The sequence below is a fragment of the Zonotrichia albicollis genome, chromosome 12 (genome assembly GCF_047830755.1).
Source record: "Zonotrichia albicollis isolate bZonAlb1 chromosome 12, bZonAlb1.hap1, whole genome shotgun sequence".
Classification (NCBI taxonomy): domain Eukaryota; kingdom Metazoa; phylum Chordata; class Aves; order Passeriformes; family Passerellidae; genus Zonotrichia; species Zonotrichia albicollis.
The window spans coordinates 11,603,287-11,630,029 of NC_133830.1; the positions used below are offsets into that span (position 1 = coordinate 11,603,287).

At 49.4% G+C, this 26,743-nt stretch overlaps 2 protein-coding genes across 3 annotated transcripts; both read right to left on the reverse strand.

Moving 5' to 3' along the window:
* Positions 1-618: 618 nt before the first annotated feature.
* HMCES (5-hydroxymethylcytosine binding, ES cell specific) lies at positions 619-5,946 on the reverse strand. Its single transcript, XM_005485416.4, has 6 exons — positions 5,764-5,946; positions 3,942-4,085; positions 3,496-3,615; positions 2,791-2,951; positions 2,153-2,345; positions 619-1,738 (listed from the first exon to the last, which is right to left on the reverse strand). Exons 1-6 carry the CDS (start codon positions 5,944-5,946, stop codon positions 1,532-1,534), a joined length of 1,008 nt encoding a protein of 335 aa, XP_005485473.1. The 3' UTR covers positions 619-1,531.
* A 126-nt stretch (positions 5,947-6,072) lies between these two features.
* COPG1 (COPI coat complex subunit gamma 1) lies at positions 6,073-26,449 on the reverse strand. Of its 2 annotated transcripts, none has more exons than XM_074549799.1 (24): positions 26,350-26,449; positions 22,823-22,875; positions 21,989-22,069; positions 21,820-21,891; positions 20,948-21,027; positions 19,625-19,700; positions 19,414-19,506; positions 18,984-19,070; positions 18,677-18,834; positions 17,923-18,056; positions 17,292-17,359; positions 16,360-16,548; positions 15,810-15,905; positions 14,191-14,434; positions 13,734-13,809; positions 13,331-13,434; positions 13,093-13,218; positions 12,628-12,696; positions 12,138-12,280; positions 10,536-10,707; positions 9,496-9,593; positions 8,044-8,182; positions 6,997-7,095; positions 6,073-6,434 (listed from the first exon to the last, which is right to left on the reverse strand). In XM_074549799.1, exons 1-24 carry the CDS (start codon positions 26,378-26,380, stop codon positions 6,304-6,306), a joined length of 2,619 nt encoding a protein of 872 aa, XP_074405900.1. In that variant the 5' UTR covers positions 26,381-26,449; the 3' UTR covers positions 6,073-6,303. The 2 variants fall into 2 exon arrangements, with proteins under 2 accessions (XP_074405900.1, XP_005485475.1); XM_005485418.4 differs by lacking the exon at positions 26,350-26,449 and adding an exon at positions 25,317-25,498.
* Positions 26,450-26,743: the final 294 nt, after the last annotated feature.

Sequence of the window (26,743 nt, forward strand, 5' to 3'; positions counted from 1 at the left end):
TGCAGTTAGCACTGACTAGGCTGGGGCAGCTGAGCAGCTCGTGCTGGAACAGCAAGGGGCAGGCAGGGAGAGGAACCTCCCGTTGTGGCTCCTGCAAGGACAGGCATCAAGGTGACAGTGCCAGCAGCCAGTCTGTTCTGCCAGGAGCTGCTAATACAGTGATTCTCTTGCCTCAAGTCACAGTGATGAGGAGCCAGCTAGCGACAGGCTCTCTGGATAGAAATCCTAATCCCAGCTTCCCCTAAGTCATGAAACCAGCGCTCAGCTGCCTCCGGAGCACACGAGGGATTCAGGGGCAGATTTCATTCCAAGAGCACTTGGGTCTCCCCAGGTGTCCACCCTGTGGCTCGTGCGCTGGCTCTGCTGTCCCCCCCCAGGGACACATCTCAGGTACAACCACCCTTGCAGCTCCCCAGGGACAGATGACTCTAGGTGAGCCCCAGAATCACTCCTCAGGGAATATTTACCACTGGCAAATGGACAAGATCCACCAGCATGGCCTTGCAGAGCTCAGACCCTGAGAGCTCAGCAGTGGGAAGGTGATTGGCTCCTCAGCAGATGGAGAAGGAGCTGGGGCTGCAGTGGGCAAGAGGGCACAGACACGCACATGGACAAGGGCACAGCACAGCCAGCCAGTGAAGCCATTTTATTGTTTCCAACACAAAGGAAGCACTGATTTCTAGCAAGGATTTCAGTGTGTGTAAGGCTTTTGGTCTGTAACATCTGGCTCTGTTTACAAAATCCCTGACCTCAAAAACAACAGCCCTATGCTGTTCTGTAATGGCACTTAGGTTATCTGGGCTTTAATGACTGGCCTTTTCAAATAAGGCAGAGTGCATCCCTCCCCAGATCAAGGAAATCCTCTCTAAGTCTTCAAATCCCATTAACAAAATGATTGTACAAACAACGTGACAGACACACTGGTTCCACAGCAGGGAAACCTAAACCAGGTCCAGTTCCTCCCTGTGCCACTTGAACATCTCCCTGTTCAGGAGCCATGAATGCACGTAGCAATGCTGGTGCAGATCTTCCCAGCCTGGAGCTTCCTCATAATATTCACTGCTTGTTCCTCAGCGCTGCAGCCAGCTTTTGAGGGCAAGAGCATTGAAGAGGAATTTTTACAGAATCAGTGTGGAATTAAGTGGAGAAGAGGTATAAATTTAACACCAAAAAAAAAGGGAAGAGAAAAGCAAACAGAAAGAGACATGAACTATGAACATTGTCAGGAGCTAGAGTGCCTCCCCAGCAGGCTGAGATGTTTTTCAGGGCCCTCAGAGCTTGCCTCCCTGAATGACTGGCAGGGAGAGAGGCCACAACAGGTTATATTCACTCCCATCAGCACAAGACAAAGCAAAAATCTTTACAGACATCAACCTTTAACAAAACACAAAGAACACAGATAACAACCTAGAGCAGCAGAACAACAATTGTTGATTTCAACACCAGTCTGCAAAGCCTTCCAAAAATACCATTTCTCACTGTGCTTAGGAAATCAGGGGTAAAAGAGATGATCAGCCATCTCAGCTGGTGCCTAAGCCTTGTGCTTCTTCGCAGGTGGCTGTCCCTGCTTCCCCAGCCACTGCTGCAGGACATCTGCGCTGGTTTTCTTGGGCGAAGGGCTCTGGATGAACTGACTTGTCCACTTGGGCAAATCGTTTTCTTTCTTCTGGGGAGAGCTCTCTTGGGATTTTTTTAACCAGCCCAGCATCCCTTTGTTGCTTGGGGTGGCTTTCACCTCCTGCATAGACAAAAGACAGTGTGAGAGATGTCAGAAGCACAGAGGGAGCAGGGCAGGCAGCCAGCTGCAAGAGCTGGTCCAGAGCAGGATGTGGAGGCTGGAGAAATAGCCCTGCCTGCAACCAGGCACATCTGTGGGAGGTTCCCCAGACTGCTGTGAACAGGCTTGTTCCAAGACCCATTTCACATGGAATTTGCCTCATTTGGCAGCAAAATCCTGGCATGGGCTGCCAGTTTTATTTTTGGAAGCAGAGGGAAGGGAATCTGTCCAGGGCTCAGCACTCGAGCATCAAGCACGGGCATGCTCTGCAGACACTGCCTACTGCCACTCCTCCTGCAGCCTGGCAGCTCTGACCCAGCTCAGAGACATCCTCGTGGCTGAGCTCCCCTCTGCCAAGCCCCCAGCAGCACCCACCTTCTTGGCTCCCAGCTCGATGGCTGCAACACACTCGGGCGTGTTGTTGCGGATGTTGTTGACAAAGGTGGACACTGGGTGGAAAACAATGTTCTCTGTGGGCTGGATGAGTTTAACAGCTTCTTGGGTCGGCACTTCAGCAAAGTCCAGCCATTTCCTGATGGCCTCATCCCCATCCAGGATGGCTGGCATCCTAAGGGATAAGACAGTTGAAGCCAAAGCTCAGCAGCAGTGTGTTGGCAAAAGCCAGACTTGTGAGCTAGCAAGGAGCTGGCATCTTGGGGGAAACAGGGAAAACTGAAGCAGCAGAATGCTCTTCTGCAAGGCAGAGTGTGCATTCACTTCATCCAGGTAGCTGATTTGCTGGAAGAGGCAGAGGGGTTGACTGCCAGGCCCTGATCAGGCAGAGAGACCAGTTCCAGAAAGTGATCCAATTCCAACTGCCATCCACAGAGCACAGAGATGGTGATTTATGGAAAGGGCATGAGCTGGTGGCCCAGTAATGTAGCACTTCTCCCCTAGAGCAGGAGGAGGCTGCTGCACTCCATGCCTGTGTGCTGCCACACTGGTGTCTAGAGGTGCAGTTCTCCTACTTTATCCCCCTCCACCCTGCAACCCCCTTTCCTGCTCTCACTTGCCTGTGATGGATGAAGCTCACATCCTTGGAAGCATCCACGGTGATGATGGTGTAAGTGTACAGCATTTCTCCTCCTCCTGGTGGCTCCCAGCAGTCGAAAATCCCAGCCATAGTAAGCAACCTCCATCCTTTCCATTCTTCATCTCCCTCTGTCTCCTTGTCCTGCAGGAGAGAGGCCCCATTGTCCTGGTCACCACGATCAGCCAAAGCAGCACAGATCTGCCAGTGCTGAAGCAGGTCAGTGACTCAGATCTGAGTCATGATCACAACTAATCTGAGGCTCTCCAGGAGTCTTTCTACTGATCTGAGGTGACTCCAGGAGAGGTACCAGGACCCTCATCTTCCCACAGGCAAGCCAGGGCTCTCCTCCCCGTCTGAATATCCCAGCCACCAGTTCAGCCAAATGAAAGAGGTAGTGAAACTCCCAGCCCAGTCCCCTGTAAGCCACACTGCCCGCCCATGCAAATATCCGCACGTGGGGAGCAGTGACCGTGACGGCAGGGACACTGTGTCACCTTTCACAGCCCGTAGACCGCTGCGATGGGGACCGCCAGCCACAGGGGGTGACAGAGTGCCAAGCCAGCACAGAGCACGGCCCTGCTGGGATGGGCAGAGCAGGAGGGAAGTGGGCTTTTCCCCAGGCAGCTGCAGGGAGCAGGGGCCAGAGCTGGGTGCAAGTGCTCAGACACAGCAAGGGACTCCATACCATGGCATCCTTGCTCTGAGGGAAGTAAATGAAATAGGGCTGCTTCCCCCCACTTTGCTGCTGCCACTCGTAGAAGCCATCGGCCAGGACCACGCAGCGCTTGCCCTTGAGGAGAGCACCCTGGGGAGAGACAGCACAAGTGACAGTGAACAGCAGCCCCAAGCAGCCTGCAATGGCAGAAGGGCTCCTGCAACCACCCAGCCCTCTCACTCCTTCCGAGGACTTTCCTGAATTCCTGGGATGCACAAATGCCACCAGCAGTGCTATACTGAGCTTTTCCAGTAAGTGCCTTTTCAGTTCTTTGTTTTAGTGAAACCCTCAGCTTTGCAGTACAGGGACTTGTGCAATGGCAAGTGGCGACCAGTACGGGCCCAGCAGATGTTTCTGCCCTGGTTTTGCTGACTACAGGATTTTTCAGGCAGGACACAAAGGTGGCAGCAGCTCACCTTGTAGGAGGACTTGCTCAGCATGGTATCGCTGCGGCAGTTGGAGGTGTTGAACTGCAGTTTGGAGGGGTTGTCCTGCTTGAACCAGGAGGGCACCAGGCCCCAGCGCATGTCCATGAGCACCCGCTCGGAGGAGTCAGCATCCTTGGAACAGAGAAACACCTCAGGTCAGAGCAATGTCACAGAGACCACGAGCATCCCCACAGCTTCAGACAGGTGTTTTGGCAAGTCCTGTGGAAATGGCTTTGCCCCCTAAAAGTGGGGATCTGGCCAGCATCTCTGCCAAGAGATAAGCTGGGGCTCACTGCCCCTCCCTCACAAGCCATGCAGAAATAGCCACTAATTATAACCCTTGGCATATTCTTAACAGCCTTCAAGTAAAAATTAATCTTCAGAAAGCACATTAATATTTTGCAGGAATAAATAAACTGTCTCTTCTCTGGAAGAATTAACACAGCTTCTTTTTAGTGGAAATGGCTGGAGACATGAACTCCAGAGCTCTTGAGTAAACAGCTGTGTCAGGCTGGTGTCAAAGTCCTCAAAGCCTCCCCTGGTGACACTGAAAATCCCAAAGGGGCAAAAGCCTCATTTTCATTTTAATAATGTGATTTTTGCTGACCTGGTGCACTTTCACTGCTTGTGCTTTGCATATTACCTGCCTTTGGACAATGGAAACAGTTTGTGGCTTTCGATTCTCCCCCAGGCTGCTCTCACTTTCTGCCCACATCTGCCAGTGCTGGGCTGTTTGCTCCCAAAGGACTGCAGCAGACAGACACACAAACACACCTACTATAGCAGGGACGTGTATGTGTGCAGTTCTGTGAAGTCCTTCAGAGGTCCCTCAGGGTAGGAGTGGCAAAAAGGGACACCCTGCACAGCACCAGCATGCCAACAATGTGAACAGCAATGGACAACTAAGCAAGTGTCTGCCTGTGACCTGTACCACACTCCCTGCCCCATATGCTTCTGCTCCAGCAGCTCCACTGCCTGCTCTCAGGGGGATGTGGGACCCCTAAAGCAGGAAAGGAGGGCATGAGGCCGATGGCATTGCCCAGGGCACTCCTGAGAGGTCCCACCGAGGCTCCCGGATTAACCCGATCAGCGGTGCCAGTAACGGCTGCCAAGTGCAGCTGCCCCAGCAGCTGGGGAGGGAGAGCAGAGCGGGTCCAGATCGGGGTGTTCCGACTGAGCACACCCCGTTTCACCCCGCTGAACGCCAAAGAGCAGCAGTTGGCCAGGCACCCTTTGTGTGTGAAACCAAACGAGCAGCACCAACAACCCTAGAGGCTGCCCAGGTTATCCGGGAGAGGTCAGATGAGGCTTAAATTATACGGGACAACAGTCACCACAGGTGTACAGCTACTGTCCTGTTCGGGAGTTAAGATTTTTTTTCTCTCTACTCTCTCCTATTACCAATGTGACCTGGACACATGCCGCAGAGTTATGAAATAAAAAAAAAAAAAGGGTGCCTCAGGAAAGCCAATTCAAAGCAGCAGAGCAATTACAGACACTTGCAAAAAAACTCTAATAAGGTTAAGCACTTATACAAATTTTTGCAGAAAACATAAACACTGTGGTGGAAACACGATTCCCCTCCTCCTTCTGAACATGTAAATATTAACAAGAAACGACATTTCAGCAATTAGAAAATTCAATACCTGCCACGTACAGCAAAGCGAAACGAAACAAACCACGGCCCTTCAGAGCGAGTCCCTCACCCCCGGGAGGCACGGCCTCCTTCCCTGCGCTCCGGTGTGAGCGGCAGGATGCCCAGCCCCCGCCCCCGCCGGGATGCGGCCCCGCGGCCCCAGGGAGGGGATACCTGCTGGAGGTGGCGGCGGGAGAGCAGCACGGGGCCGCTGGACTGCGGGCCCTTGTTGTAGGAGGGCTGGTAGCGCTCCTGCCGCACCCACTCGGGCTGCCGCTGCCGGCCCCGGCGATCGCGGTAGGCGCAGGCCCGGCGCAGGTTGTCGGCGGCCAGCGAGCAGGCGGTGCGGCCGCACATCCCTCCCGCCCGCTCTGCGGGGCACCGCGCTCCGCTCCGCTCCCGCCCGCCCCGGGGAGGGGCTGCGGCCGCGGACAGGGCCGGCCCCCACCGCCGAAACGCCGGTCCCGCCCCCGACACAGCCAGGAAGAGCCACAACACTGCTTTATTGGAACCACAGCGGGAGGAGCACAGGGAGCGGCGGCTGCGACGCAGGGACAGAGCGCGGCGTAGCCGGAGATTAAAAACATGGTGATTTTATAGACAAAGCCCCAAGTACAGCCGTACTGCAGAGAACACGAAAGCTGCTGTAGTGACCGTGATCCTTATAGTGCTGTCGGTGGGGGCTCAGAGTTAGGACAGTCCTGGGAAGGGGGTTTATCCGACGGAGGCCATGATCACATCCACAGGGAGCTCCTCCGCACTGCGGGCCGTGACCTGCATGGTCACCGTGTCCGTGAGAACAAGGCGAGACCGCACCAGGAGGTCATGGCCACCCCGGAACACACCTGCAGAGGACAGGGGAGGAAGCAGTGAGCACGCTGCAGGCTGCTCTCCCCTGCAAGTCTGAAGATGAACACTACTGCAAAATCTGGCAAGTCCTTGTACTGGGCCAGGAGAGACCCTAAAGCAGCTCAGTTCCCATTCACTGTAACATACCTGGGACTCCTGCTACTGTAAAACCCATGAAACCAAAGTGTAAAATAAACTCCAGGTGAGAAGAGATCCAGGATTGTCTAAGAGCTCCAGTATCACCTGTTCTGCTGGGTAAGGCTGCTGTCTTTCCCACACCAGGCTCATTCCAAAAGCAGGATGCCACAGATCACAAAGACAGCAAATTCCACCCAGCTGAGCCTGGGGCTGATCCCAACATCCCCTCCACCACAGCACCCTCCCTGATCCCAAGGCCAGTTGCTCTGCACTGCAGAGACAGAAATCATGGCAGGAACAAACCTCAAAATCCAACCCAGAGCACAGTGGACTCCATCAGGTACTCCTGCCCTGATTTTCAACAGCTCTGTGTAATCTCCCAGAGCTGCTCCTCAAGCAGAACCTCAGCCCACAGCTCACCTGCCAGGTACAGTGTGTGAGAGTTCTTGTTATCTGGCACTTTATCTGACCGCTCACAGGGCTGCATCCCCAGGAACTTCACAATATTGCTCACTGCCTCTGTTAGAAAAAAGCAATAAAACGGGCTCTGTGTCACAGATACCTTAACAGGGGCACATAAAGGGCACCTAAAAGTGACTCAAGCTCTCTCTACGTGTTAAGAGTTCACATTCCTTGTCCTGAGGGACACACACCACTGGTCAGAATCGTGGCTTTGGAGGCCACAAGGACTACAAAGGCAACACATAAAAACCCCCACCACCATGGGAGAGTTCTGTTATCTGATGTAGCAAATGTGCAACAGAAAGAAGAAGGGGAGTGAGTCAGACAAGGGCAGGAGAATGCAGCTGGCTGCACTTACTGCACAGCCCTGTCAGCCTGCTCACTTCTCTGGAGACTTGAAAAGGGAGGACATGTCTTGCAGGAGACACAGGTCTTCAGGAGGAATATGAAAAGGCTCAGGGAGAGTATTTCAAACCTCAAGGGGCTGTTCAAGGGAGCACAGAAATGGCTACAGGACAAGGACACTGTAAGGCATCAAAAGAACTGAGTTTTCACAGAACTGAGTTTGTGAGTAAAATAGAAGGACTCTGACACATGATGAAAGAGAAGAGGGTTTACCCCACCCGCCTCCTCACCAGCCTCATGTCTTCTGAGGTTTTCATTTTTTATTACTGGTCTCAAGAAGAATGGTGGGAGTTCATAACTGAACTATGGTCTGTCTGCTTGGAAGGGTTAAGTACAAGAGCAAAGCAAGCTATTCTCTTGCCTCCACAATCCAGCCTGGTCTCTACTGGTCACAAAACACTCACTAGTATTTTTGAAACCTGAACTAACTTATTATGACAGTAACTGCAGCTCCCTATTTAACAGCTGTGGTGTAAGCTTGTGAAGGGTTTTGCTCCATTAGCCTTTCTGTGACAGATCTAAAGTGAGCCAGACTGGGCCTCTGGACTGCCTGCAAGAGGGAAAATAAGAGCTCTGCTGTGCTCACACACCCTTCCTTACCTTCAAGGGTTTTAATAGCAGATAAAGTAAAGGTTTCTTCCTTTTCAAACTCATCACCCACTTCATCCCAGGCTGCTCCAAAGTTTGGCTTCAGAACTCGCTGGATGTGATCAGCCACTGTGACCTCCAGGTCTTCAAGCTGGTGGTAGAAGAGGTTCAAGTGAAACATGCTTGTTCCTAACCCTGAAATCCTCAGACTTTAGACTGGAACCCCTAAGATCAGGTGAATGCAGGAGACTGCCTCCACTTCCATTTCTGGTTTGCTACTGAGCAACTGCTTGGCCTGAGAAAGGCACAGTGATGCCATTTCCAGGGCTTACAAACAACATCCCTGCTCTGAGCACAGCTCTTGGTCTGACAGATCAAAGCACTGCACAAATGGCCAAAACAGAGGGAAAAACAAAAGCTTATAAATAGCTGCTTGAGCATTTGTTTCCCTGAAATGCATGTAAGCTTGTGTTTTGCCTTTCTGGCACATCATTTTGTAGGCTGGTACAGTGAGACACTGTCAGATGTGTGCCATCACCTAACACTGGCACCAGGGTAGCTGAGCAGCTGCTGTGACTGCACCTGTGCAAGGCAGAACCAGGCTTGTCCCTCCAGAGTGTGTAATGAGGGACAGGCAATGCCCTGAAGGACACCAGCCTGCATTAATTCCAACAATTCCTGCAGAAAAGCATCTCCTCCTGATTCTAGCTGAAACACATGGAAGAGTTTAAGTATCACTCAATTGCCTTGGTGACTGGTAGGAAGCTGAAAGAAGTGTTAACCTTGTATGTTCCATTGTGAAAAACTCTCCCCACTCCTTCTGGGAAGACAGTGACTCACTGCACAGCAGTGCCTCTAATCAGATTCACAGAAGTGACAGGCAACGCACAGAAAACTGTCTCTGGAGCTAACAGGCCAGGCTGAGGCTGTGATAACAACATCCCCTCCTCTCCAAGGAAGAGAGGTGCTTCTGCAGCAGCACTGCTTTCAGCAGTGTCAGTGCTGGGGAGGGAAGAGCTCCACCTTCCCCAGAATAAGAATGAGGATGGCAACTTCCCTGTGCCAGGCAAGCCTCTAGACAATTAACTGTGCCACCACAGGAGCAACTTGTGGAGAACAAAAGATGCCTGAGAGCCCTCTGTCTCCATAACCCTGAGTGTGCCATTGCTGGAGCCCATAGGACACAATCAGCCAGACCTGGAGGATGCACCATGGCCTCCCAAAACACACATATCCTGCACAGTCAGGTGTCCATCTACAGTACAACAGGAGAATACCCAAATGAGACAAAGGAAGCTCTGCAAACTCCCCTGTGCATCAGAAACAGCAAGAGCTCCCTCTACATGATGCTGCCCATTTTGGTGATGGTGATCACATCATTGCTTGCAGGGATCAGAGTTCAGACTGCAAAACCCCACAAACTGACAGCAGTTTCCAGGATCAGGTACATGCCCAGCTTCTTACCACATACTCATCCTCATAACCCTCGTCGTCCGTCTCGCCCGTGTTGGGATCACAGTCCTTGACAGTGAATTTCATCATGCAGCTGAACGTGCAGGCCACTGGAGACAGGAAAGCAAAGGCAAAGCTCACATCACCACCACAGCCACACTGCCCTGTGGCAGAATGGGGCTGGGAGCTTTGGGGCAGCCAGGCTCTCCCTGTCACTGTCAGCAGCACAGGCTTAGCCACTGACCTAGAGAGACAGTTTCTGTCTCTCAAGGACAAGCTATTTATTTATAATATTAAGCAAACAGTGATAAAGACAGGCTCATGATGGTTGTACAAGACTATAATCCTCAGATCAAGTGTTATTACTAATGAACCTGACATTGTGTTGGGAATACTAACTAAACATGTCCCATCAGCACCTTGTGAAGAGGCAAGATCCACACACAGGGATCAGTTCCTGTGCCTCTGAAGTGAAAGCCCCTTGCACTGCAATGCTGCAGCTCATTAATACCACTCAGCTGGGAGAAGAAGTGATGACTCATCCCTAGAAGATGGGTACTGCTGAGTGAACAGCAGCAACACAGCAGCAGAGCAGTTCCAGAGCACAAACCAGGGAGCCCAAAGCACAGGTAAAGCCTGATTCATGTACTGGACAGTGGCAAACAGGGGAGGGGGGTGTTCAATTCAAACAGACATCCCATAAATTCTAGCAGTTTGTCTGAAATACCCCTTTGCTACCCAGAGCATCTGGGCACACTCAGCATTTTACAAGCATCAGCCTCCCCCTGTCTAACACAAAGGATGAAGGCCAGCCCATGGTGCACAAAAGACAACTCATCTGCCAGCTCTCACAGCCCAACTTGGCAGTGCTACAGCACAAGGGAACCAGCAGAGGAGAAGGAAGGCTTGACAGCCCCCAAAACAGCGAAGACAAGTCACACTCAGCATCACTCAGGGCTGCACCCATACACAGGCTATAAATATCTGGCTGGGATGGAAGGTAGAATGTGTGAGGATAAACAATACAGGAGAAAAGAGTGCAGACTGTTTACCTGCTGTTGGATCCTCTTCAGACAGTGCCACCAGTGTGTAGCAGGTACCTGGCTGGTTGTACACCAGGGTTTTGGCAGGTACATAGCCAATGACCTCATAGCCCTCTGTTGGCTCCATCTGCACTGTGACATTCTCCAGGATCTGATCATTCAGGGTGTTCGTGCAGTCAAACTAAACAGGAAAGGGGAAAGCAGCAACAGCTTGAAGCTGCTCACTACTCCTTGCAGAGCAGCCCCAGCTGAGGCACAGGGGGAGCCTGGTGTCAGCCTGTGAACCCCCAGCTCTCTGTGCTTCCATGGTGCACCTCACCATCAGCTGGCTCATGACAGAGCAACTTGACTAAAAAGTGCTCATTTAAATGCTTTAGGGGAGAAACTGAAATCCTGCTGGGGAGTCCAGTGCTCCAGCAAGCTTTTTTTTTTTTTTAAGGAAACAAGACTTAAAACAAACCAGCACACACCAATCCAAGGCCTGCCCTCTGCAACTCAGACAGGATCACAAATTTAGTGAGGGCAGGGATGTGTCAGATTTTGCCTGTTTCAGTTCCACCAGTTAGTATGGAACTTTTTCCTTCAATTACCAGTAATTCCTTGTTAATTCTTTGCTCTACAGAAATGCAAGTACTGTGTTGCCTACATCATTCCACTTGAAGCTACAGGGACACAGTGCCTTCACAGCAGATGGAAAGATGATTGTTTGCATGGCTTGAACAAGGTACAGCTTGAGCAAGTTTCAGCAAGCCTGAAGTTTTCAGCAAGTCTAAACTTGCTGATTAGACTTTGTTCCAGCTGCAATGCCAAATCTCTTAAGCTCACACAATTACATCTGGTGGATGGACAACAAAAATAAAGGTCAAGCCCTGTGAGGGCAGTGTAAGCAGTTCTGAGCTTTGAGGAAGGAGCTGGCTAAGGACAAAACACTGCAGCTCACAAGCTAGCAAAGGACTCACTGTGCCTCAGACTTCCTGAAGCCCAGGCAAGGGGACTGGCACATCAATCCTAACATCCCACATTTAGCAGCAGTGTGGTACAGCCAAAGCCAGAATGTACAGAAGAAACCACCTGTGCTACAGGCTAAAACAAAACATAGCAGATGAAGAGCTCTCCCCCACTGGCTCTTGGGTACCCTTTTCAGCTTCTCAGATGTAGTAAGCTTCACTCTTTCATGCCCAAACCACAGAAGAAAGAACAGATTCCCCTGCCAACTCCTGAGTGAGAACAGCCCCACCTAGTGCTTGTTGGATTTGACTGTACCTGTAAGCATTGCTCAGACACACCCCCCACCCTTATTAATTTTCTTTGGGTTCTGTTACCATGGATAAGAAATTAAGGACTACTCATTGCAGTGTCGTGCTTTGAACACAGACTGTGGGTGCTGCATCTCTGCAAGTGTTCAAGGCTGGATGGAGTTCTGAGAAACCTGGTCCAGTGAAAGGTGTCCCTGTCCATGGCAGAGGGGCTGACACTAGATTATCTTTAAAGTCACTTCCAACTTAGGCCATTCTATGATATCCCTGAGAGATATCTTCACAACGAAGCTTTTAGCCAGTCAGGAGCTTATTTTCTGAGAGTCCTCAGCAGCACCCCCCCATAGGTACCCACCTGGAACACCATGTGGCTGACAAAGGTGTGCTTTGTGCAACGAACCACATACTCTGTCTCCAGCTCTGTCAGGGCCACAGGCTCTGGGGAGGACTTGAACAGTGGGCCCAGCCCCCGAAACTCTGGGATGGCCCCCAGTTGCTCTGAAATAGAGGACACAAATTACTGACTTCTCAAGACACAAGGAGGTGTTAGCAGTGTCAAACCCCTTGTTTCAGCTGCCAGAAGCTGCTACAGCAAGGAACTATCCATCAAATACTCCTAAACATTCCCTAGGGACTTTTAAAATGAAAAAGAGTCATCCTTTGCTCATGTCTACTGCTAGACAGAAAAAAGAGGACTGCAGGCACCCCCAGCCTCCAGGAGTGACCAGCTCATGTCACTTCCTGTAAGAAGGTAAGAAGAAGCCAGAGGGGCTAAGGCAGGCTCAGCAAGAGGTGGCTACAGAGCTCTCACACATGGACAGAGCAGAGGCCTTGCATCAACTTACCTTGGAATATTTCCTGCCGTGTTGCTGCCACTTTCTCTGGCTGTTTCACTACAGCAACGGGGACATTTTCTGCAAATGAGAAAGAAAGCACTCAAACAAAAACAAACCCAAAAGAGTTGAAGGCGAAGTGTAAGAAATTACTAAATCAGAAAACAGATCAATGTCTAAAGAGGAATTTGACTATGGAAAGCAAGGGAGCTCATTCTCATTTGATATAGACTAGACACCCATACTTGGCTTCCTAAGCAGCTTTAAAACTGCAGCAGCTCCACTGAGGATTGCCAGCTACTACTATTATTAGCAGTTGGGACTAAACTGAAACATTAATGTGAGAGCAACCAGATTTGCAGGCCTTAGTCTTTCCAGGAGATGCAATCCCACAAAATTCAAATGGGATGGAGCCCAGCAGTTCTCAGCAAGCCCAGGGCAGGGAATCACCAGCATTCAGGGGACCTGATTCCTCACCTGCTCTTTGCTCGATGATAGGAGCTGTTGCCAAAGGAACAGATTTCAAATCAAAGGGTTTCTCAGAGGGCTCCAGGGTGTACTGATGCAGAGCCCTCTCCAGGCCAGGGATGGACACCGTCAACCCTGGGGACAGAAGGGACAGGTCACTGAAACCACAACAATGCCAGGTCTTTAGTTTAACTCTTGTTAGACCAGGAAAGAGGAGCAGACTTGTTTTAAGGCCTTCCTGCAGTACCATTCAGGATGTAGCCAGCATTGAGGGCCTTCTGCTTCTGCTCCAGAACATTCAGGTAGAAGGTCGCTCTGTCTCTCACTTCATTGTCATCATCCATCACACACCTGAGGGGAAAGTGGAAAACTTTCTTCAGAATCCACATCACTAAGAAACATCACAGGGTCAGTAAAAACATGCTATAGGGGAGATCCAGCAATCTCCTAGTAATTATGTTAAAAAAGCAGTAATCTGCCACACATGGCTTCTGTCCACTTTGTGGTGCTGAATGCACTGGTGATCCTGTCACAGGATCACGGGTACCCCCTGCACCTTCTCAGACCCACAGGTAGAAGAGACTAGACAAGCTCTCAAGCAAACAGGGTATTTCAACAAGGATGTTGAAAAACTCTAAGGCCCAACTGACCTTCTCAGTAACACCAAGATACTGGGTAACATCTCCTCATTCTGAGCTCCAAACTTGGCAAGGGCACTTACAGCACCTGTAGCAAAAGTCATGAAAACTGAATTAGAAAGCAAAGAAATCAGCTGAAGTTTCCTCCATTTCTCAGCCTTGATCAAACATCATGTCAGAGATGCTACACTAGTAAACTGTGTACATTAGTAAAACTGTGACTAGCAAGAAGCAGAGGTGAAGTGTTAGCCTGCAACCCTTTGTCTAGTTTCAGAACCAGTGTATATTCCTTCCCACTTCTCAGCCACAGGCTGCCTCTTCCATCAATACTACTGCAGGATCTTTGCTGTATAAAACAAGCTGCTCAGGCCTAGAGGAAATCACAACCCTCAAAAGCAGAGGCATTCATACACTATGGCTCCCTGAAGATCTGTGCAAGGGCAGAGAACTTTGCAGGTCTGTCACTTACCTGCCCGGACTTCTTCATGCTCCAGAACAACCCTGTTGTAGATGAAGCGAATATATTTGGAGGGGTTGTTGGTTTTGGGCCCTTCCTGCCCCAGGAGATGGAGGATACGAGTGGCCAGCACAGTGAACTCGCAGTCCTCAATGAATTCACAGAGGTGAGACAGGCCTGTCTCTTTGCTCTCTGAGTTCTCTTCAATAATGCTGATGATGCAGTCCACGATGGCTCTCTTGTATTCAAAGCCACCCTGAGGAGCAAAAGGGAACTGCTCAGCTGGAAACATCAAAGTATTTTAGAGACTCTGAGCTAGCCAGACAGGAGAAACATTCTTTTGAAAGGTCACTCACACTCAGTGCTTTTTAATGTGTGCTTGAAAAGAGGAGGGCAGTAATTCTGCCCTCACTTTTGACCCTCTTTACACCCAGAGGGCCAGCTAATATTCAAGCTCTCTTGCCAGCTCCCTTCAGAATGGCTGTACTGGAGAAAAAAAAAAACAGAGTCCTAACCCAAGAGTAAAAGGATTCATCTGGCTGAAGGGTTTTTATCTCCATCAAAATCCTCCGCTGCTAGAATTAGTGCTTAAAACCAGCCATATGGAAGGAGAAAAAACCCAACCCTCTCCCCTTTAGCACTAGACATCTGAGGATGAATCACAAGAGAAACGTATGAAGGATCGTATCTGCCACAGCAGGACACAGCAAATAGCTCTATTAGTGTGGGATGATAGGCAATCAATACCTCCCCAGGTACAGCCACAACCTGACATGCCAGTAATGCTTGGCAATCTCAGACATTATTTACTGATGTCCTCAGTACACACCAGGGGATTAAACTGCACACTACCCTCTGCCAATTACATGCACAGTACTGGGCATTTGGATCTTTCTGAGCTACTTCAGATTAAAAAAGCTTTAAAACAGAATGCTTTGAAGTACAAAACCACATTCAAAACTATACCATCCACCCACAGAAAATATGGGAAAGGAGAATGGTCCATTTTTCACAGGAGCAAAATGAGATGCTCCAGTTTGCACCCAACGGGGAGGCTGTAATTGGCAGGAAGTGATGTCAGAGCAAGCAGTGGTGCCAGCTGTGCTGTAGACATGTTGGATCATTTAGAAACAGCCTCAACAAACCTCTGTAAAGCTGTCCTTCTGTGATTTTTGTCTGACTGAATGCAGAGAATGGTTATAGGTACTCGTGATCCCTTCACTGCCAGAAACACAGACACCAGAACAAAAGTGGTCCCGTGTCATCAATAAATAGGTTGTTATTGAAACTTTGTGTACAAGACAAAACTTCTTGGAATTTGCTGTCAAAGTATAAAAGAAAGCTGGTTCAAATGTGAAACACACATGGACTGCCAACAGATCTGCTGTTGCTAGCATTTGCTTTGAGAGTTAGTAAACCCCCATTAAAAAAAAATCACATAATGAAAACCACACTAAAAATATGCCTGGCAGTATGCTTATAACTATTGTGCACAGCTGGGCATTTCTGCAGTTAGACTGCAAGCCTTTTAGAGAGAGGCTTTCACTGCACAGCCCTATCAGTAAAAACCTGACACTCACAGGGAGGACTGTTATGCACACAAGGCAGACACAGCTGTCCTGCACACTCACCTCCTCCCGGAGCATAGTGAAGAGGAAGTTCATGAGGACAGCATGCTTGCGAGGGTACTTCTGACACAGAGCATTGATGGCCTGCACCACTACCACCTGCAGGAAAAGGGGGCAAGGAAAAACAATTCTGTTTCACCCTGCAGGAAAAAATAGCTGAGTTGTATCAATTTTCTGCTGGCCTCTCTAGGCTGGAAATCACATTTTTGTGTTTGTTTATTCAACAAATGAAGTTCCAGGAGGTACAATATTAAGAATTGGAGGAGATAGATCTTTATGCAGTGGCCAGCCCATAAGGAAAGCCCACACCCACAGGAAAGAAGAAAGATTTAATTCTCAGAAGGCAACTCCGCAGAAGACAGCACATGACTTTGGAGATGTAGGACGGAGGCATGGCTTAGACAGACAGCCTCAAATACTTTTTCCTCCCTGCAAACATTCTGCTGCTTCTGGAAGCAGCTCCATGCAGGTTTAGAGCACACACACAAACATGGACAAAGACCATGAGGTTTCTTCAGGAATCTGGGTGTCCCTCCTCCTCCCACTTCCTTACTTTGAACTCATCAGAGATTTCTGACATGAAAGAGGAGATCTGCTTCATGAGCCGGTCGATGCTGCTCTCACTGCCGGTTTTCAGCAGCGTGGTGATGGCCAGGGTGGCGATGCTGCGGTTGGAGTCTGTCACAAGGTTCTCCAGGTCCAGGTTACAGGCAGTCACAGCAGATGGGTGCTTCATGGCCACCTGCAGCAGCCAAGGAAGAACGAAAATCCCTCAAGAGATGCTAAAGGCTCAGCTGGCAAAACCCAGCAAAACTCACTCCTCACTCCTTCCCATAGAAATGAGTGGTATAGACTGCACATGAGGGACATCTCAAACAGCTCATCTGGAGTTCAGGTAACAACAAGCTCTTATTTCCTGCAGAATTGCACCCCTTGCTGGAAGAAAAGCAGTAGCAATAAACAGTCTTTTATTATTTTTAACTCTCTGATTTTGCTCTATATAGTAAGAAAAGAAAGCTGTGAATTCCCAACAAAAATGTAGCCAGACTAGCTGTGCAAAACAGCTCTACAGGCAGAAGCACAGCAGTTACCAGACACTGCCATTCTCTCTTTTTCTTTTATAATATTTATAAGGAGAAGGGAAAAGCTGCAGCATAGACTGCCACAGAGCAGGCAAGAAGCATCACCAAGGTTTGATCCCTGTTTTACAAGGAGCTTCCACACCATGGGAAGCTCAGAAGGGAAAGCAGTAACACTAAGACTAGTGATATTCTGAGAGACCAGTGAAAACTATCAGTGTTTTTTTTTCTTCTGTAGAGTGCTCTTTGAGGTTTTATTCCAGACAGAAAGCAATGAAATGTAAGGCTGTAGCACAAGACAGAGGTTATTCACACAAAATCTTCACATAATCTGACTGCCTTCTTCTATAGTCTGCACCTCCTGCACATGAGATACCACTGGAGCTCCCAAGGGACTGGCTCCTACCTTGTTGAGGGTACGGACGGCTGCATATCTTAGTGCTGCTTTCGGGGAGCTGCAGAACAGCTGCAGAACTGCAAGGTGGGAAAACCAACACAGGCAGATGTTTAGGCACTCTATTATTGAGAGCATTTCATACCTAACGCAAGAGCTTCAGTGAAGAGACAGTTGCAAGCATAAGGTAACTAGAAAAATGCTTAAGAAGCAATTGTACTTATAACAGATTCTTCCCTGTTTCTTTTCCCCTTTGTCACACTCCTGCTGACAACTAACTCTTACCTACCTCCCCCTTCTTCCACAGTGCTGCTATCCTCTGCTGCTTGTGAAAGCCAAATTCATCACCTTGTCATCTTTCCTATTAAGTTAATTTGAACCGCTGTTCTCCATTTCATGCAAACCCTGCTCCTATCCCAGAACTGACCCATGAAGTAACAACACTTGAACACCAGGAAATACCTTTACAAGAACAAAGCAATTCCCACACACCACAGGCTCTCAGCAGCAGCATAAAGCAACAAAGGACAGAGCAGCATAAAAAGCCTGACACTACACAAGGTCCTTGTTTCTTGGGCCAATCAGCAGGGTCACCACTGGAGGCACACAATTCCCTTTCCATGACCATGAGCACCACACTTACCTGAGACAGCTGGAGCCAACTCCTTGGCAGTGCAGTTGGGCAGGTTAACAATGGCAGATGCAGCTTCATACACCACCATCTCATGCTTGTTTCTCAGGCAGCTCTCAATGAAATCAAACAGAGGGCTATCACGGCTAAGGGACAAAAAAACCATACAAGACTGAATTAAAATAAAAGGTAATAGCAGAAGTTAAGAATTCAGCAGCAGAAATGGTCAGGTCCCACAGCCCCTGGAAAAGTAAAAGCAGCCATAAACCCACTTTGTCCCCAGATTTTGCAGTTGTCATTATACTGTACTTCCAGCATGCTTGACAGTCAGGCTGCCTTCTGAGAAGACACTCTCTGCCTTACAGCCTAAAGGGAATCCCCCTCAACTCTCACACAGTAGGAAATGACTGTACACACCACAACTCTTATCCACAAGGAAGCCACACTGCATACATGCTAGATAAACAATTACAGAAGAATAGACAATTATAGAACGCAGAGAAAATGAAGTAAAACAAAAAAACAGCTATACAAAACAGTCCAGAGAAACAAGATAGTATGTGATGTGCAAGCAAGACTCACAGAAGTCATCCCAAAACAACCAGGAAGACTTCCTATAATTTCTCTGCTTTTATCCAACAATAGGAGAGTAGAAGATACATGCTGCTCTTCAAAGACAGAAATAATGAGATGGCAAGTGAGTCTGCAAGAAGAGACGGAAGCAGGACCAGAAAGTTCCTTCGGCAAGGCAAAGGAGCCTGCTCACCTGCCAGCCTCCTCCTCCAGCAGCTTGCTGGCTATTCGGATCATCAGGCAGTAGGCAAACGGGGACTTGAGGCCGTGGCGTGTGAACTTGCTGAGCATCTTGTTGACTGCCAGGCGGTCGTTCTTCCGCACGTGGTACAGCAGGCCCAGGGCGTGGTACTGTGCAGGGAAAGAGAATGTCACAAACCCAGGGGGTTCTTCCCCCTTTGTCCCCTCTGTCACCCAGAGGTGCCTGGCTGAGCTCCAGCAGTTTGCTCCATGCCCTGAGCTGCTGGTGGCTATTCCCCTGGTGGAGGTGGGTGTCCTACCTGCACCATGATATTGTCACTGGAAGCTGCCTCCTGAGCCTCATTCACCCAGCGCTTCACCACATCATAACTGGTCTTCAGCAAGTGCTGGAAGGAGATGAAGCCACAACAACCCATGAGATAAGATTGGAGGAAGCTTTGGGAATTTCAGCTTATATTAAGAAGCAATGAGCCTTCCCCATGAATGTGCTGGTAGTAGCAATTTATAGAAGAATAAGGGATCAGCCTGCAGAGATCTGGCCATGACAGCTGCAGCCTCAGGATGTTGACGATCTTTAACAAAGTCAGCGCAGTCCCTCAGTTCACAACGACAGGAATAGCAACAAAATCCTGAAACTCCCAAGATGTCCAGTCCCACCACAGATGACTGCCTCCCTGCATGATTGTCTGCATGATTGTCCCTCAGGCCTGTGCTGCAGGGAGTACATACCAAGGAAGACACAAGAGCAGAGCTGGACACACTTGGCACTTTGTCAACGATCGCCTGCTTCATGTAGCGCTCAATGGCCTGCAGCATGGTACTCTGCAGGGAGAGGGAAACAACACTGACATGGGAAAGCCTTTCTCACTGTGAAAGGCATGGGGTAAAGTAGGAAAAAGTGAAGGGCACAGAGCTGCCCCATGGGAAAAGCAGCACTTACATCAGTGATCTGACAGAGTGCTCTCACAGCAGGGCCTCGGTAATTGTCATCCTTCCCAGTCATGTCTTTGGTTAAGCTGGGGAAACAGGAAGCTCTCAATATGGCACTCCTGAGCAGCAGCTCTCAGGTGCACACCCGGAGCACACAGAGCAGCAGGCAGCCAGCATCACGGCTGAATGCCAAGCAGGCAGCTGCAGGTCTCAGGCAAATCCCACTGGGGTGGGAAGGCAGGAGGAAAAGATCAGTACTCAGGTCAGTGTGAGACCAACTGTGAAGGGCCAGGAATTCATCATATTGCAGCACCTGAGACTGGCTTCTGCCTCAGCCCTCTACAGACCCTATACTAACCTGCTCCTGACTCCCCAACAGGACTTCTGACTGGCATGATGTCCTAGGTTACAATATAAAGATGTAATCTATTCCCATCTTCAAGAGCTGCTGAAAACAGGAGGGGTATTATTTTTTCCTTATCTCCTGTTAATGGGCCCATCAATGCCTTGCCAATGACTCAGAGATATCAAGGACCCACCACATGACTCAGATATCAGCCCATTGTGAGAGGCTCTGCCCAGGGGAGAGGAGCTAAACATCCCTACCTGGATATAATCTGGGCTTTGGCACAGAACAGGCAGCCCTTACCCACTGGTTTCCAGAGGACAAGAGCTACCAGATCTTTTCTATGAGATCACCACTTCAACAAGACCATTTCATCTGGACTGCTACCGCCACCCTAACTAGCAGGGTGTCAGCTTGTATTCTGGCTCTCTCAGTGTTTTTCTGTTCTTTTGTATTATTGCATATATTTGGTATTTTCCCTTTTCCTAATAAATTGTATTTCTGACTTAGAGTCTCTCACTGGTTTTGCTTTCAAACCAGAACACATGATCAGCAATTCAGGAATGACTAGCAGAGGAAATTTTATTCCCTGGTGAAGTCACATTCAGTGCTGCTACAAAAGTAAATCCTTTACCTGTTGAAAGCCTTGGGATTTAGGCCAGAATTCTTCAAAACATTTCAAGGCATTCAGACAGGAGTTAATGAAAAAGCCTTTACAAAAGGGGAAAAGCCAGCAGTGCTACCATATCATGTAACCAAGAGACACTCCAGACATCCATGGGCATGGGATATGGGGGGACACAGCACATTCTGCACACATCACTATGAGTTTAATGTCTGTATTTTACTGGTCTTATATAAAGGAAAGCTTTTTCCTCACCAAGGGCATTCCCTACCATCATCCTGCTCAGGGACTACTTCAAGAAGCTGGACAGACATTACTGAAGAGCATGTCAGCATTACAGCAAGAAAAGTGAAGTGACTGACCTGCTGGTAACAATGATCACATCTTCTGCAATAGAAGACATCTCCTTGATGGTGAGGTAACACATCCTGCGAAGAGTTGGCTGGCAAGGAAAAAAGCAAAGTGAACATCAGCTGAGATGGTCCCAGATAGGAAGGGATCTCAGTTTTCCCTGCTTACATTATTTTATCATGACAATCCTGATACCTTCAGAGTGCATCACTCCCTGAGTGTAAAAGATGAACAAAATCCAGGCTGATTAACAAAACACCTCTTCTTCTTTTAATCCCTCAGTCTTAGGGTGAGGCCATAGAGATACCAGATCTAGCTGGATCTACAGTTTCATCTTCCACTTGTCATTCATATAAACAAGGAGAAAGCCTTTAAACTATTTGATGGTTTGGTGATTGAAAATCTTGTGTTGCTCCAAAAGCAAGAAAGCAAACAATTTCTATTCCTGAGTCTGGAGATTTCTGCACTGGTCTCATGATTTTAAAGCCTTGCAGTTTGGGGGACAGCTAATGACAGTGCTACTGCTGTGAGTAGACACTGACTCTCAGCCTCCTCCAAACACACAATTGTTGTCTGTCAGCAGGATATTTTAATGCTGGGCACAAAGCACATTAAAATCCACCTGCCTACCACAATCTCAAGAGTTAAATGGCAGTTTAGAGAGAGGAATCTCTGCCTCAAGAGCAGTGCATACTTCAGTTAAGTTGCTACAAGATCTGGGAAGGGCTAGGAAGCTGATCACCATTTCTAAACTTTCACCTTACTCTTCCTACTCAGATCAGGTAGCTTCAGACAGGAGAGAAAAGCTGATTGTACAAAAATGTGTATCTCAAGGGACAACTTGTCCCACCAGGTAAATAGAGAAAACCAAAGGCAGACTTACATCATTGGACTGAAACAGCTTGGTCATAGCAAAGAAGGATTCGGTGGCTTCCATGACACCAAGGTGCTCCCCCTAGTTGTGTGGAAAGAAGAAAGGAAATCCCAATTATCACAACCAGCTTTGGGCCTGATGCACATGTCTGTATAGATGTGTATTTTCCCCCTCTTACCTGGTTTATGAGATACAAGATCTTGGTGAGGATATGAGCACATTTTCGTGGGTTTATGGGAGTCTCATTAAACACTCGAGCCTGGAAACAAAGCACAGACAAGGACTGACACTGACACCCCTGCAAACACTGTCCTGCCTGTCCCAGCTACACATTGTGAGTGAGGCATGGCAAGACACATAATGACTTTAGATCAGATTTCCCTTTTATTCCAGTTAAACATGGACCCCTTCAAACAGCTGCTTTTGCAGTCTGGGACTACAAATCCATGAGCAATGGAGGTTTAAAGGCTAAATTCTCATCACACTTTCACCCACACTGGTCTGCACTGTGTGCTAGCTAAAACATCACCCTTCTGACAGACAAACTTGAACTTGCTGAGGCTACAGGAGCCAACACCATTCCCAACCTCAGAGCAAACAGAGAATGCTGAAACAACAGGGGCTGGACATTGAGAATGGCATTTTTCAGAGAAAATTCATAAAACTGTTTAATAACCACTCACACCCCTCTCACTAATATTGTCATCCAAAAGGCATTTGGGGTGTCCAAGGCACTTTCCCAATCATCCTGGTTTGGGGTGAGCTTTCCCAGATAATTTCATTCCTTTTATTACTATTTATAGTTCATAGTCTTTTATTTGTTACAGAGACCATTTCAACCTTGTTCCTTTATCTGTCCAGTAATAAAATAAGAACTGTTGTCCATTTCTCTCAGAGCAAGCAGGACTGTAACAACCCCTCATTTCCTTGCTGAAGTTCTCCAGTGACCTACTCAAGAGAGGGAGAGACTCCCTCCAGTGGGGTACAGAGAGGACATGGTCTGGAGATTTACCTCTTGCAAGACTGCACTCTTCTCCAGGTGCTGGAATGGGTTGGAATTCCCACCTGCAAAACAAAGAGAGTAAAAGTCTCTCCAAGGACAGACTTCCATGGGGAAGCAATTTTTTAACCATGCCCATACTTTAAAAGCAGTCTGAGCATTTTGGGGTGATTTTTTCACGAACACCAAGCAATGAGAGCACCCTCTTTGAAGTAATGTTGATTGGATGTCTTCATGGCAGGCAGGGAAGGCAGAGCAGACTGACATTATTCAATTTGCCCATTCTTCAATTTGCCATCCCCTCCAGAAGTAACTGATGTGAGCTGAGGCAGACTGATCAGCTGTAAAATAACTGTGCTGCACTGTATCCCCCAAGACTATTTCCACCCTGGGCTGGAGCTTGCTGGCAGTTAGAGCATCAAAGGATAGGCCTAGGAACAAAAGCTTAGACAGAAAGAGGTACTGCTTGCCAGACTGGTGAGTCAGGAGTGCTTTATCCCTCCCATATAAACCAAACAAAAATTCACCAGTAAAGTATTTTTGGCTTTATCCCTAATTAAGAGAACAAGATAGCAGACTAGATAGGCTGGACACAAAGTAACTTTCATTGTTCCACTTAACAGAGTAAATTATACTAAATAATTAGAATCCCCCAGCAATTCAGGATGAAATAATCAGAGGGAAAAGCACTATCATTCTGCATGGCCTCCATTAGATTGCTTCCCAAGCATTTGTGAGCTGCAGCTTTTCAAAGGCTGCTAGTTATTGATAAGCAGGTTTTAATTAGAATCTATGTTCAGCCTGGCCCTGAGACAGAATGCAGCCTTTTTCAGGGTTGTTGTAGTGCTTGCTCCAAAGCCTGGTCCACCAGAGAGAACCTCTTCTGGGCCAAAATCTGACCTACCCAAGCTTGAAGCATCCTAGGCTGGTGCCAGGAGCCCTCTCTAGAGTAAGCCTTACATACAAAAGCAAACACATCTGCACTCTGGCTCCTTCCTGGTTCATAACATGCCCTCCTCTGGCTCAGGAGAAGTTTGCAAAGGCAGCAGCTGGCTGAACAAAACACAGACACTTATGTGAGGTTGAAGAGGTAGAACAAAGCAAGGGGAAAGAGCAAAAATGTCTCTAGTATGAGTATGAACCAGTTCTAGGATAAATATGTTAATGTGCTCCAAAAATCTGCCTAGCAGCCTAGTATTTCCATGGTCCAGCATGTCTACAATCCTTAAATCAGCCATGAACAGCACTGCATCACCTCTTTATCCTTCATAGCACTAAGGATCCTGAAATACATTGTATATGGAGTCTTAGTCCTCACAGCACCCTGCATCAGTTTTCTTCCATGGAGAGGGAGGGCAGAGCAAAGGTTGTGTGTTCATAAAGTTCCTAACATTGGATAACTAACAACAATTTATTCTGATTTGTAGAGAAACATAATTTTGTGGCCAAAATGACATGTCAAAGGGAGTGGGAGCAGGTCATCCAAGGCTAGCAAAACTATGGAAAGCAAAGATACAAAAGCCAATTAACTGGATCCGTGTTTCTCCTGCCAGCCCCAGGCATAGGTAATGTCAATAATTTGATGGGTGTGGCAAGGTGCAAATGAAGAACAGTCCCCAAAATTAAAGCCAAGAGCAATTCCCCTCCAAGAGCTGCCTCACTAAATTCTCTGCTTATCAAGATGTCACTGGAGGCCTTGGAAAAGGGAAACAAGGGCAAAGCATTGAATGCCCATTAAGATAAAAAGAAAGCAGAGTCACACAGAACAATCACCAAGATGTAAGCTGAATCAATTTGCTCCAGGACACACTGATTTGTTATGCAGAGCAAGATGTGTAGAAAGCTTCACAGGACGATGAAAAAGATATCACAAAGCTAAACCATGAAAGAAAACACTGTCTTATGATACAATGCTTCCACCTGAATTACACACCAGATAAAATACCAACTTCTTCCTTACTAATCGGCCCAAAGTTTTGAAAAGTCAGGCATGAAACTTTGTGTTTTCTTGGAGCTCTCAGATTTTCTGATCCATTGAAAGCAGCAGTGATTGTGGAGCCAGAAACGATGAACTGGATTCTACCCGGCCCACGCACCTGGTTCCAGAGCTGGGCAGCTGTGAACAGCGCTAATGTGCTCAATATTTAGTCTCAGGCTCTGTACCTGCTGATGTGGCAGTAACCTCGGGGTGCTGTGCCCATACAACCAGTTTATCCTGCGGCTGCGAGGAGGAGGCAGCAGACTGCTCTAGTGCTCCCATAGTGCTTCCATAGTGCTCCCACAGTGCTCCCCACCGGTTCCATGCACACCAGCAAGCCCCCGCCGCCAAGCTGGCACCGAGCCTCCCCTTCCAGCTCCCTCTGTCCCTCACAGACCCCCCCATTTCCCCAGGAGGGGTCTCTTCCCTCCCAGCTCTCCTCGCAGCCACGAAGGGCTACCCCTCACCGATCCCCTCCGTGCCCTCAGAGGGGTCGCTCCCCTCACAGCGCCCCCGGCCTCCCCTCACCCGACTCCTCGTCCTTCTTGTCGAACTTCTTCAGCATGGTGCTACCGAGGGGCCTGTGGCTGCAGCCCTCCCGTCCCGTGGCAGTCCCAGCCTAGGTTCCGGTCCCGATTTCGATCCTGATCCTGGTCCTGGTCCCGGTCCCGGCACGGCCCCCGCCCCTTCCTGCCCCCGCCCCTTCCTGCCAGCCTGTCACTGTCACCGTGGCCGCCGCACTGCACAGGCGCGGCACCGCCCCCGCTGACGTCTACAGGGCGTGACACGGAGCAGTGACTGACAGGGAGGAGGCGGGGCCAATCGGCAATAGCGCGATCTGATTGGCGGAGGGCAGGGCGGGGGCGGGGCTGGCGGGTGTCCGGGTAGGGGTCCGCGCTGGAGGGACCCCGGGACTGCTGGGGACCCTGGGACACTGCTCGGCACACTGGGGCTGAGAGACCGCAGGGCAGGAGGCACCGGTAACAGAGGAAACACTGGTGATGGGGGTGGCACTGGGATCCCTGAGCTGGGGAGGTGAGGGGGCAGTAGGGCCAGAGGGGGCTGAACCGTGGGGGCACGCTGGGTCTCGGGGAGGACAGATGAGACACGGGGGCAGAACATGGAAATGAGGAGATCCTCGCGGGCTCGGCGTCCCAGGAACAGTTGGGAGTGGCAGGGGACAACAGTTGTCACTCAGGCTTCCTGCCCTGGAGTGTCCCACTTGGATGCCCCAGCTCTGGCAGGTCTTCCTATGACCGCTGTCCCCCACTGCTGCTGGTACCTTGTCTCTACCCTGGACCCCAAACTCCAGGCTCAGTCCCACAGCACGCTCCCAGTGGGTGCAGGGAGTATCTCAAGGGGCCAGGCATTGCCTGGACATCACCTGAGCCTCAGGTCAAGTAGGGATGGCAAAAAACCTTTTACCCAGCTTGCCACCTCACCATCTACTGGTACATCCCTTCCTGAAATCCGTCCCTTCCTTGGAATGTGGGGTCACCCCAGTCGCCTCTGCCCCCCTCCCAGAGGCAGTGCCCGCCCCACAGTGCGAGGGCTCACTCACCCTGCAGCAGGTAGTCCTCCTCAAAGAGCATGGCCGTGTCCCCCAGCAGCTCCAGTGGCCCCCCTGGAGGTGTCTCCTGCCTCAGCCTGGCTTGCACCACCCTGTACTTTGCACGGGGCGGCCGCACGCTGCTCTGCTCTGCTCTGCTCTTATCTCCCAGCTGGGCTGGAAGCAGCAGCTCCAGGGGCACAACACGATTTCCAGAGCTGCTGTGGGCTCCCTGGGTCAGGGGCTGCCTCTGCTGTTGGTGCCATGTGGAATTTAATGACCTCCCATGCTGGCCCTGGCCCAGCACATGCCCTCACAGCACCTCTGGAGAAAAGGAACACAAAATGGGAGTGTAAAGGGGTGTGTGACAGTGTTCCCAGAGGTCCGAGGATGAGGGAAGAGATGA

Excerpts from the sequence above, each read along its gene's own strand:
- COPG1 (XM_005485418.4), bottom strand. The coding sequence starts at position 25,353 with ATGCTGAAGAAGTTCGACAAGAAGGACGAGGAGTCGG. Across the intron at positions 22,070-22,822 it reads AGAGTGCAGTCTTGCAAGAG|GCTCGAGTGTTTAATGAGAC; the intron begins GTAAATCTCCAG and ends CTTTGTTTCCAG. Across the intron at positions 19,507-19,624 it reads CACTCTGTCAGATCACTGAT|AGTACCATGCTGCAGGCCAT; the intron begins GTAAGTGCTGCT and ends CTCTCCCTGCAG.
- HMCES (XM_005485416.4), bottom strand. The coding sequence starts at position 5,946 with ATGTGCGGCCGCACCGCCTGCTCGCTGGCCGCCGACAACCTGCGCCGG. Across the intron at positions 2,952-3,495 it reads CTCAGAGCAAGGATGCCATG|GACAAGGAGACAGAGGGAGA; the intron begins GTATGGAGTCCC and ends TCTCTCCTGCAG. Across the intron at positions 1,739-2,152 it reads TCGAGCTGGGAGCCAAGAAG|GAGGTGAAAGCCACCCCAAG; the intron begins GTGGGTGCTGCT and ends TTGTCTATGCAG.